The sequence below is a fragment of the Balaenoptera ricei genome, chromosome 9, assembly GCF_028023285.1.
Source record: "Balaenoptera ricei isolate mBalRic1 chromosome 9, mBalRic1.hap2, whole genome shotgun sequence".
Classification (NCBI taxonomy): domain Eukaryota; kingdom Metazoa; phylum Chordata; class Mammalia; order Artiodactyla; family Balaenopteridae; genus Balaenoptera; species Balaenoptera ricei.
Window position 1 is genome coordinate 26,915,080 of NC_082647.1, and position 12,525 is coordinate 26,927,604.

At 33.8% G+C, this 12,525-nt stretch overlaps 1 protein-coding gene across 3 annotated transcripts in view; it reads left to right on the forward strand.

Annotated features, from left to right (window-relative positions):
* The first annotated feature begins 535 nt into the window (after positions 1-535).
* The window catches only part of POT1 (protection of telomeres 1), an 88,992-nt gene continuing 77,002 nt past the window's right edge, over positions 536-12,525 (forward strand). Inside the window, exons 1-4 of one of the 3 annotated variants that reach the window (XM_059933473.1) lie at positions 536-835; positions 1,508-1,795; positions 3,429-3,501; positions 6,610-6,701. In XM_059933473.1, coding sequence (XP_059789456.1) covers positions 1,673-1,795; positions 3,429-3,501; positions 6,610-6,701 — 288 coding nt within the window. In that variant the 5' untranslated portion in view covers positions 536-835; positions 1,508-1,672. The remainder of the gene's footprint in view (positions 836-1,507; positions 1,796-3,428; positions 3,502-6,609; positions 6,702-12,525) is intronic. The other 2 variants (XM_059933474.1, XM_059933475.1) reach the window with 2 other exon arrangements.

Below are 12,525 nucleotides of genomic sequence, written 5' to 3' on the forward strand. Positions count from 1 at the left end.
TTCTTCCTGCAAATATATATGTACAGCAGATATTTTAGTCCAAATAGGCTTGGAAATACTTATGTAATTCTTCATTTCATTATAGTTTTGCACTGAGGTGGTTTCGCTTAAATAGAATGATTGGAGGCATGAATCAGAAATTAGCAGAGGATTCACATTTAACAATGTCTCATTAATTATAGCACAAAATCATAGCCCTAGAAACCAATGAAGCGGTTAATCAAATCTGTCTGAAAAGTAGCATTACTCATTGGTGGAATTATTTCACTGTAAAAGCTGCATTTGAGCGCTTGCTTTTGGGGGGAGAGAAATGGAAGCTAAAATAAGGGCCCTGCCCACAGGAACTTCCAGCCTACCAAACGGAACCTTTAAACCCGCTCTGGTTTTGGAGAGGCTTTTCATTGGTTACAGGATTTAGGAAACACGAAGCATAGCGTTCCCGTCTCCCCCCGCCCCGCACCCCCCTCCCCCACCCCCGCCCCGACACGGCTTGCCCAAAATAGGCGGGGGCGGGGCTAAGGGGAGCGGAGGAAATTCGGGGAGCGGGAGAAGTACAGCCGCCCCACGCTTCCCCAGGTGCCGCACCCTCTAGGTGTTCCGTGAAATTTCCAGGGCATTTTAGGCCTGGAAACCGTCTCGCAACTCGTCCTTCCAAGCGCCCAGGAGGAAGAGGCTGATTCCGCTCCCCCCACCACCGACCGTGTACGCATGCGTGGGACTGGGTTGCTAGCGTGCGTGTGACGTCACGGGCGCGCCAGTCTGAACGCTTCCTAGTTTCTCTTTAGAGCGCTGGTCAATTTCCACGTACGTTTGGAGTTCGTTGCTTGGGTACAAGGTGAGTCGGGACCTGAACCAGTATTATGAAGAGGCTGATTTAATTTAGATCAAAATTTGGAGGAGTTATTGCAGAGAAACTCTTCGTACTTGTCTTTCTCGTGAGCTTGCTGTGTTGAGCATCTTGCTTGGCGTTTTGTGAGCAGCTGACTTGAGTTAATGCAGGTCCCCGCCCTCTAGACGGTCAACTGGCTTGGAGAAGCTTGGTGGGCACACACTAAAATTAAATATCGACACTAGCTCGTGTCCCAGGCAAGAAGTTTGAGAAAAAAGATTGAATCTGAAATGCACAAGTTAACATCAGTTCAATAGTCGTTTCTTTCGATTGCATAGGGGCTGGAGGGGGGGAGGCAACTGATATATTTTGGAGTAATAAGCTTTTGGTGCACAATTTGCCCACACAATATTACAACTGCCAAAGGGATTAAAAAACAAACCCCAAACTTTTCAACCTCCCTTCCCTTCCCCAATAGTTTGTACATTTTAAAGCACAGTACTAAAGGGAATTGCTAGTGCAGTGTTCACAGATCCTAAAACTGGCTTTTAGAAGTAGTTCTTTAAATACAAAACTAAGTAAAAAAGGGTTAAGTTTCAATGCCTTAGGAGGATGCGTGTATTGGTCCCTGTAATAAAATTATAGAATAATCCATCCTTCCTCCCTTTCCCCCAACAGTGATGACTAACTTAAAGGAAAGGAAAAGCAAAACTAAATCAAAGAAGCTTAAAGCAAATTATTGACTACATTTTGGATAAAACGCTGGGCTTTGTGTTTTCAGCAGTAAGCTATCAACTTCCCTAACTGAATTTGCTTTCCACGGCACTGTGAAGCAGATCTGATATGCCACTTGAATTAATAAAAGAAGTCAAAGGAGTGCCTGAAGTTGATCTGCTAAGTAAATTACACAAAGTAGATTTCAGATACCTACAGCCAGGTTGTGATTATAGCAGGAAATATATCGAGGTAAGAATTTTCATAACTCAGAATAGTTGTCTTTTGTTTTCAGCAGTTGGATTGTCTAGTGCCTAGGTGTGGTTTTTCTTTGAATTTCTCTTGCTTGTGGGTGGTAACTGAGCTTCTTGGATCCACAAGTCTATGTTTTTCATCAAATTAGGGATATTATTGGCTAATGTTTCTTGGATTTTTTTTTTTTTTAGTATATTATTACTCTTTTCTCCTTCTGGATGTCAGTTACATGTATGTTTGTATGTTGGGCTGTTTGATATTGTACTTCTGGTCTCTGAGGTAGTTTGTTTTTCTTCAGTACTATTTTGTTTTTGTTTTGTTTTTTGGCTGAGAGGGATTTTCAGATTGTGGAATTTCTGTTCTGTCTTTAAGTTTACTGAACTTTTTTTTTGGTTATATCCAATATTCTTTTATGCATATTTAGTGAATTTTAAATTTTAGTTATTGTATATTTAAGTTTTGGACAAAGTTAAGAATGCTGGGAAGGAGGTAAGGGGCTTACTGATAAAATGGGTCTGAGAGTAAAAGAAGGAGAAATAATGCCACACTTCAGTTTTGCCCTTCTAATCAATATTCTCCATGTAGACATTTATCTTTTATTCCTTTATTTTCCATTTTCCTTATATTTCATATGAAATAGAGTATTACGTATTACAGTTGGTCTTCTCTACTTCATTGAATTTAAGTTCCTAATCAAATGCTTGTTAGTATTTGCAAACTCATTTTGCATTTGGTTGATTTGGATGATGTTTCTTGCATACTTGTATTTATTAATAAAGTGCTGTGATTAGATTCCTTTTCTTTGTGACAAGTCATTAATACTAATTATTACTGAGCTGTATCTAACTTTATCATTCTTCTCTTATTTTGTGTTTGATATAGAAGCATTTAAATGAAATATTTTTTAAATTCTAGCACTTTTATTAGTGTTACTGAAATAAACCCTTTTAGATATAAGTGAAACGTCAGTTTGAATTCTTAAATTCCTTTGTCTAACCTGCACGTGTCTGTAGATATCTCAAGAAACATATTTATGTTTCTTGAATTTTATTAAATACATTTTACTGTGAAATTCATTGTTTTTAGTATACAGTTCTGTGAGTTTTGAGAGATATATAAAAACATATAACTACAACCATAATCAAGGTATAGAACAGACAATCACCCCCCTAAAAAAAATTTTATAGTCAGCTGCTACCCTAATTTCAGTCCCTGGCAACCACTTTTGACCAGTTTTCTGAGAGTATACAGTATTCTTGCTTTTCAAGAATGCCATGTAAATTGAATCATACAGTATGTAGCCTTTTATTTTTTTAATTGAAATATAGTTGATGTACAATATTATATGTTACAGGTATCAGTAGGTAGCCTTTTGATTCTGGCTTCTTTCACTCAGTACATTTGAGATTCTTCAGGTTGTTGAGTTTATCAATAGTATTACTTTTTATTGGTTGCTAGAATTCCATCACAGTCTGTTTATCCATTCCCCAGTGTAGCAGTACTTGGATTCTTTCCAATATTTTGTAATGGTGAATAAGGCAAATTAAAAAATTTATTCTAATTTTTACTTGTATCTTGGTGTTATAATCTCTTTTGGCTTTTCTGTGTAACTGTTTTTCTCTCGTTTCAGGGAAAACTCTCACTTATCTCTTCTTTAACTTATGGTGGAAACAGAAGAGCTGTTTTGAAGATTGGACTACAAGGTATATAAGAAGACCATTTCTGCTTAACTTTTTGCTTGTAATCTAGAAATGGGTAACTTTATATATGTATACATACATACATAAGCACAAAAATCATTTCTAGTATAAAAATCTATGGAATGAAAGGTTATTCTTTTCCTCTCTAAATTTTTTTCTCCAAAGTCTATCCTCTCCCCATTCCCCCATTGCTTCTGTTTTACTTCAGATTCCTTTAACGTCCTATCTAGACTATTACAATAACTAACTCATCTCCCTACTTCTAGTTTCATTAATGTGACCCAAACAACTTAGCAAATTTTAAGAAAATGCTACTTTCAGCATGTTATTTCTTACCCAGGTGTAGTTACATGAGAGATAATTCTTCTTCCTAGTAACCCTTAAATAATCCTGGTAAGAGCTTAGAATACTTGGGGACCGAAGTAAATCTCATCTGAAGTCTGAAATTAGTTGAATGAATGAAGAATGGTCTACAGCAGTGAATGGGAAACAAACTTTGAACCACATTTCTACAACTATTGAAAACCAGATATATATCAGACACTGTTCTAAGTACAGGGAATATAGCAGTGACCAAAACAACGTTCTTGCATTCATGGAGTTTACATTGTAGGGGAATAAATAAATTCAACAAATAATTATATAAAGTAATAATTGATAGAAATGTGGTTTGTAGACAAATAGAGCAGGATAAGGTGGTATGCCTGATGTATTATCCTTTTATATATTCCTAGGTATGATTTGCTAGTATTTTGTTAAGGATTCTTGCATTTAAATTTATGAAAAATATGATAGGAATCTGTCTTTTCCTGTAGTGATTGGTAATTTATGTTTCTAAGGGAATTTATCAGGTCATCTTGGTTGTCAGATATATTGGCATAAAGTCATTCATAATATACTTTTTATATGCTTTTAATGTTGGTGGGATCTGTAATGGTGTCCCATTTCACTGATTTGATAATTTGTGACTATTTTCTCTCTCTCTCTCGCTCTCTGTTACTTTTTTTTCTGATCATTCTGGCTAGAGATTTATTTTACTGATCTTTAAAATCAGCCTTTCTTTTCATTAATTTTTCTCTATTTTCCAGTTTTCGGTAACATTTCTTCTCTGTTAATCTGCTGTTAACTCCAATCAGTGTACTATTAGCTTCTAATATTATATTTTTCAACTCTGGAAGTTCATCTTGAGTTTTTTCATATCTGCCAGTTCTCCTCACCTATTTTCTTCTACTTCCTTGAACATGTACTTTTAATAACTGTTGCAAAGTCTTCTCTGGCAATCCTATCATCGCTGTCATTTCTGAGTTCTTTTCTATTGATTCCCTGCCCCCCCCACCATCCTTATGTATTTTTCCTTTCTGTATGGTTGGCAGTTTTTTAACCGGATCCTGGACATTTAGAATTTTATATTATCAAATATTGGATTTATTTGTAATCCTTTAAATATTATTTGTCTTTGTTTTGGAATACTATAAATTCTCTTGGAATCAGTTTGATTAGCTTTTTTAGGATGGGTCTAGAGCAGCCTTTATTTGGGGGCTAATTTGCCCTTATCACTAAGGAAGTGCCCTTCTGACAAGTTTACTATGTGTTTTGTGTATGAGGATTCCACTCTGGCTGGTTGGAACCAGAACAGTTCACAGCCCTCTGTGAGTCTCAGAATTGTTCTGCCTGTTTCTTTCAAGTGGTTCTAATCCCTTTCCTCCCGTGCTTTTGGAGATCAGTACTCAACCAGAGACCAGAAGGCACCCATCTCCAGAGCACTCTTATCTATGCTGCTGTCTTCCTTTCAGCACCATGTCATGCAGATTCTAGCTGCCTTGTTGTCCTCAAATCTGAACTCTTCTGAATTCAGTGAGGCTGTTGGGCTTTCTTTGGATTTTTACATCCATTTTCTGCTGCCTGGAAACTCTTTCCAGGAAGTAAGCTGGAGCTATTGCTTTGTTTTCCCTCTCAAAGAGATCACTTACCTGCACCTACTGTTGTCCAGTGTCTGAAAACTGTTGTTTTATATATTTTTTCTTGGTTTTCTAGTTGCTTTAAGGCCAGACAACAAATCCCGTCCCTGGTACTCTGTCATGGCCAGAAATAGACATTTGATAGGTCATTTAAGATGTTAAAGAAGTAAGTTATGTCTCGATTAAAAACCATTGTGTTTTTGTTTTTAAGGAACATTAGTGTTTCAGTTTATGTATATACTTGTTTTGAGGAGTTGGATGAAAGAGGTAAGTGAAAGGCAATAGGCAGATGTAGTTGTTTCATTGCTGGTGATAAAGTAGCAGATTCAAGAGTTTTAAGTTACACTGCAAATTTTGGAAAGATATTTCATGTACTTCATAGATGCATGAAAGTCTGATATGAAGGCAGTTTCTTCGAGTAGCTGAATGTTTGAAAGCTGATGTTAATGAGACCTCCCTCAGATGATATAGTAATTGAATCTTAGCATTTGGACTTGCTTCAGTGGTTCTAGGAGGTGGCCTCTGGAGAATGAAGATTATGGAGATTCTTCACCAAAGCCTTGAATATCCAAATGAAATTATTGTAGAATGTTTGTTTCTTCTTTTCCAAGTAATTTTCATTGTCAAAATCACAGATAGCTTGGTTTTTACACACACATGCTCTTGTATTCTTCAATATATGGGTGCTGGGGGAGAAGAACACACTTCCCTAGATTAAAACTTCATGTTTTAATAATTATAGATTACCAGAAGATCAGTAAAAATGAAGTATTTGGGGAATGATATGTTATACACTATAAAAATTGAATAATTGTATCTTATTCAGTTCTTTTGATCATAACCATGTGAAAATAAATGGAAAGTGGTCATTATATGATGTTAATGTAGTATTTACAGAAACTTGTGAAACATATTTTAGGTGAAACTAGTTATAATTTTGGCTTTCACGCCTAGTAGCATTCTATACATTATTTTTATGATACTTAAGGTGTTAAGAGTAAACTACAAGTGAATTATAAACATTTTAATTACTCTTCTTCATGATTATATTTTGAAGTAACTATAGTTTTTAGAATTTAGTTGTCATCAATTTTCTTGTCTAGAGCACTTTTATATCTAAAGTGTTTTTCTGTGTGTCTGTGTTTCTCCACAGAACAAGAAAATTCAAATTCGGAGATCAACACCATCAGTGTATTATTTTTTGGAAAATTAGCAAAGGACTGTGCTAAAGTTTTCTATGAAGGGGTAAAGTATTTTTATATTACTTTATCTTTTGCACAATAGACTAATTATTGATGATGCTGTATTTATCCTATAGGCCATTTTTTAGTGATTCATTATATATTTGTAGATATATGAAAAACTATACTTAAAAAAGGAACATCTTTAAAATTGAACACTCGTAAGAGGTTAGTAAAACTTATCATTGACATAAAAAGGGACAATTTTTCCTCTCACTTAAGTTTAATTTTTAGTATTCAGTAGAATATCTTAAAGATATGTACATTTTCTCTTCACTTAATTAAAAAATAATTCTCACTAAAAAATAATGAGCTATAACTCTGTATTTTTATAATATTTTATATAATTGTTATAAAAATAAATGCCTGCTAAATCCCCAACAAGATAATACCAAACCAAACACAACAGCATATTAAAAGGAGTAAACACCATGACCAAGGGGGATTTATCCCAGAAATGAAGTTTGGTTCAACATAGGAAAATCAATCATTGTAATACATCACAGTAATAGAGCAAAGGGAAAAAAACACAAACAATCGTCTTAATTGATGCAGGAAAGGCATTTGAAAAATTCTACACACTTTCATAATCAAAACACTCAGAAAACTAGGAATAGAAGGGAACATCTCGACATAGTAAAGATCAATTATGAAAAACCTACAGCTAACATCATACTCAGTGGTGAAAGACTGAAAGCATTCCTCCTAAGGTTAGGAACAGGACAAGGACGCTTGCTTTCACCACTGTTATTCAACGTTGTACTGGAACTTCTAGCCAGAGCAACTAAATAAGAAAGAAATAAAAGACATCTAAGTTGTAAAGGAAGAAGTAAAACTATCTCCCTTCTCAGGTGACATAATCTAATATATAGAAAATCTTAAAGAATCCAAAAGAAAGCTACTAGGGCTAATACATGAATTTAGCAGTGTTGCAGGTTACAAGATCAACACACTAAAATCAGTAACACCATCCAGTAGAACTGTTTGCGATGATGGAAATGTTCTATATCTGTGCTGTCAGTATGGTAGCCACTAGTCATATGTGGCCAATGAGCACTTAAAATATGGCTAGTACAGCTGAGGAACTAAATTTTAAACTTTGTATAATATCATTTTAATTAAATTTAAATAGCCACATGTGGCTAGTTGATACTGTATTGGACAGCACATCTCCAGAAATTAACCACTGTTTAGTGTATAATCTTACAGATTTTTCTGCATGTGTATTAAAATGATTTAAAATTAACCTTCTGTAAGAATCTCATAACATCTTTGATGTTAATTGGAGATCCTCTAGATATTTGCAAAACCAGTTTTCACAATTAACCAATATTGAAGCATATAGCTATAAAACATTGTTGAGTCATTGATAAGTCTCCAAATAAGTTGCTCAGAGTTAGACAATACTTCTATAATGATGTTGCAGGAATATTAGATATATGGTTTCAATCCTTTTTGATTTATGGTTGTTACTAATAAGTAAATGACATGGGAAAAAACAATGGTTTCTGCAAAACGACACAGTCAGATGAGATTGTCTGTACTCTTGTCTCTTTTTTCATTTAGGTTCAGTAAACATTTATTAAGGGCTGACATTTTGCTTGACTCTGTGCTAGGCTCTGGAGAAACCAAAATGAATAAGACACAGTGCTTGACCTTATGGAGTCCACTATCTGTAGTCTAATGGAAAATCATTTAATGGTGGTAACTATAATAGAACTGGAATAGCAGCCTCAATAAACTGAATCTGCCTGGAGGATATGGGGAAAAACATCAAAGAGTAGGCACTTAGTTTTTTAGTGGGATATTTTATTTGTTAGTCTTTGAACTTTTTATTATGAAAAATTTCTAACATATATGTAAGTGGTGAGAATTGTATAACGACTGTCCATATTCCAAATATCTAACTTCAGTTATCAGCATTCAGGCTCTTATTTCATCTGTTTCATCTTTTCATTTTACTGCCACAAATTATTTTGAGGCAAATATCAGTAATTATATAATTTAAACCCTAAAACTTGCAGTATGTAAAAGAGAAAGCATCCTAAAATTATATGTGTATGTGTATATGTATATATACAAATGAATACATACCATAGTACAATTATACTACTGAAATATTAACATCAGCTTTTATAAGCCATGAAATATCATCAATGTATTCATGTATATACATATACAATACATTGTATTGTATGTACAATACAATACATATACAATGTATTCATGTATATACATATCTATGTATATCTATGTGTCTTACTATCTATTTGAATAAACACAATTTCATCATTATGCCTAAATAATTTAACAGTAATTCCTCTATATAATCAAATATCAAGTCAGTGTTCCCATTTCCCTGATGATCTCATAAATTATTTTTAAATTTATTTTCTTCTACCAGGAGGAGACTTTAGGTAGGGAGCTCAGTGAGGAGACCTTAACAGTAATTCAGAAGCTATTGTGTATGTATAAAGACCAAAACTAAAGCGATTGTTGAATTGACATAGAATTGATTAGTTGTATATGTGTGTGTGTGTGTGTGTGTGTGTGTGTGTGTAGTTTGGAGAACTGACCTAAGAAAACTGTATGATTTATGTTAGAGAATGTTTTGCCTGTGTTCTCTCCTAGGAGTTTTTTGCTAAGTTTCTCTAAGGAGGTGGTAAATCAGTTAATTTTTTCTTAATTTATGATTTGAACAAAGGAAAGAATTAGTGTAGTGATTTTTTTTCTCAGTGAAAAGCTGTTATTAAATCAGTGGTATATCTTAAAATCTTACTTTACAATTTGAAGAAATCAAATAGTTGCCATGCAATTCATGTCCAGAAATTCCTAGGACAGTTCATTACACTGTTTCTCTCAGAATGATAACTAGACTAATTTTTGATGCAATTTTAAAAACTTTGAATGAGATATAGTTTTAATATGGTTGGTATGGCACTGTGAAGTTCTAGAGGCAAGTATACTAAAAAAGTACTATCTGACAGTCTTATCAAGAAAGGGGACTAGGAAATAAAGTATATAAAGCATGTGTACACACACACACACACACACACACACACACACACACACAAAATCATACCTGCTTGAGGCCGTTTAGGTAGGGTAGGATCCAGTATCTCTCTATAGCTATTTTGATGAGGCACTTTTGTGGGTGGCTCCAGTAAAGGCCTGTTATTGTTCCTTAGTATTATCCTTCTTGCCCTTAAAGGCATGACTTTATTTCAGCTTTGTTAAAATGATTAATATTTATGATGACAGTTCTGAATTATTAAGAATTCAGTGTTTAATAAGTCCCCAAATCATGCCATTTTTTAAGGAAGATATTCTTCAGAAATGATGAGAGTGAGGGAGGGAGAGAGAGGAATGAAAGTGAGAATACTAAGCAGGTGTTTAACAGGGAAAGATTCACTTATTTAGAAAAATAACTTACATATTTTTCCCTTGAACTAGAAAACAATTTTTCTATTACAATACTTTGATGAGATAGGGGAAAATGAAAAAAAATCAGTTTAATGACTAATTTGCATGTGGATGCTAAGTTATAACAGATATTTTCTCTGGCTGCCCATCCTTCAAAACAAACAAACAAAAAACCCCCCAAATCAGTGTATTAACAGCTTTCTCATTCTTCAGGCTGTTAGGTATGCATAGGCAAGTTTTGCGATAGTACATTGAATTAGTAATATTTAGTTTTCATGGGTTATAGAATATTTGAAATATACATGAAATGTAGTTTCATGTTCTTATTTCAGATGAACTCTTTCCTTTCTGTAAAGAAGTACACTTTTAACAGTTTTAGAGATTTCAAGGACCTGGGCCAGGAAATAATAGCCTACTTCCTTTCAATTTGCTAAGATCATTAAAGTTGCCTTTCTTTTCTTCGCTCCTGATATATTTTTTAATAAGTACGACATTACACTCTCTGCTTCAGTTTCCTTCAGGGAAGAAAAGTTGATTTTAATGCATGATCAGGAAGAGGCTTTAGCATCCTGTTTTAAGAGTCAACTGGCAATAAAACTAAAGCCTGCTTCATTTTTATGAAAGGGCCTATAGTTTATAGATGAAGATGAGACCCTAGGGTGCTTGGGTCTCCAGTGAATCCCCAACAGTGTATAGATAGCCAAAAAAGGTTCTTCAGTCAACTAAAAGTGTATGTAAATGTATTTATGTATTTTTTCCCCCTCTGAGGAGGCCATCTGTAACTATTACCTCATTCTCAAAGAGATCCATGAACATATGATCATCAAGAACTGCTTTTTAAAGGCCCAATTTCATGATTCTATCTCAGTATATAGTTGAGTTAATATTGAACTCCAAGAGCAATTAGCTCTTTGCCCGCATTATACAGAAATAATAATGATCTGATATTAGAAGTTGGTATCTTACAAAAATCTTCTTGTATTATTTTTAGAAAAGTTGTATGTTCATGAAAGTCAAGTGCTAATATGAATGTAATGCTTTAATCTTCTTAAAGAATTTTTTGAAACATTTTACAAAGACAATACAAAAGAATCTTTGGAGGAAATGTTCTAGGTAGAGTTGCTATTAGAGAGGTTTGTGTGTATTACATTTATTATGCATATATTAATTTTTTTTTTTTACCTTAGTGCATAGATCTCTGTTTATCTTATACTTCCTTCCTCCTCATTAGTCCTGGGTGTCTCTGACTGTGTATGTGTGTGTGCGTATGAATATGTGTGTTTGTTTTTGGAGGGGTTCATAATTAAAGAGCTCTTCTGGCTGGCATGTTTGGATGTTTTGAAGTGAAATGATATAAAGAGATCGCAAATTCTAATTTTTAGTGATGTAAGGAGATTGAAGAACTTACTTTTCTGTTTTTTTTTCTGTCCTTTATTTTACATAGTTCAATAGCAAAGGCCATACTTAAGAGGCTGTTAGATTTTGTTTAAGCTTAGGCAACAAAACACATTTGTTTATTTTTCAAACATTTATTAAAGCTAGCTTCTAATGCTTAATCAGGTTTTTGGAATCTTTTACTAAAATATGGTACTAGTCTTTTATATATTATATTACTAATCTTTTATTGAGAATATCATATTACATTTGTATGGAACTTTACAGATTGCAAAGTGCTTCCATATACGTTTATCATTTGAGCCATTAGTAACCCTCTGTCCTGATGGTCAGTAGTACTGTTATTCTAAAGCTAACCTTGTAGTAAGTACAGAAACTACTCTGTCTCCACGACTGTATTTTTTTCCTGCCTCAAGGAGATATTGTGGGCTTGAATTAGGTCTTGCAAATATTTGCCCTAGAAGATTTTGTTCTTGTGTGGCCATGGTTTTAAAAGCCTTCAAGCAGCATGGAAGGGCATAACCAGAAAAATAAAAGCTGCCCCACTCACTCTGAACCCACTCTCATTACCTACTCCCATTATTAGATAAAACCACTGCTATGTCTTTTTTTGTATTGGTATCCTTCCAGCTTTTATATATGTGTGTATATATGTATACTTATGTATGTATATATGTATCTTTATATACATATAAATATATATGTACATTTTCTACCAAATGACATCATACTATCCATGTTTTGTAAATTGCTTTATTTTACAACGTATCTTGGACATCTTAGAGAAGTGTTTTAAAAATAAATACATGGTATTGAATATTAGGGATCTGTTTGCTTATATTTTAAATACGTTTTTATCTTTATCCTTCCTTAACATTCTTGTATTTATTAAATTCTTACCTGAGAAATAATATAAAAGGTTTATAATATAATGAATTAGCAAAACATGTACGTGTATCTATAAAACATGTATGATATATTAGATATTAATATTTTTCCTAACTGATATG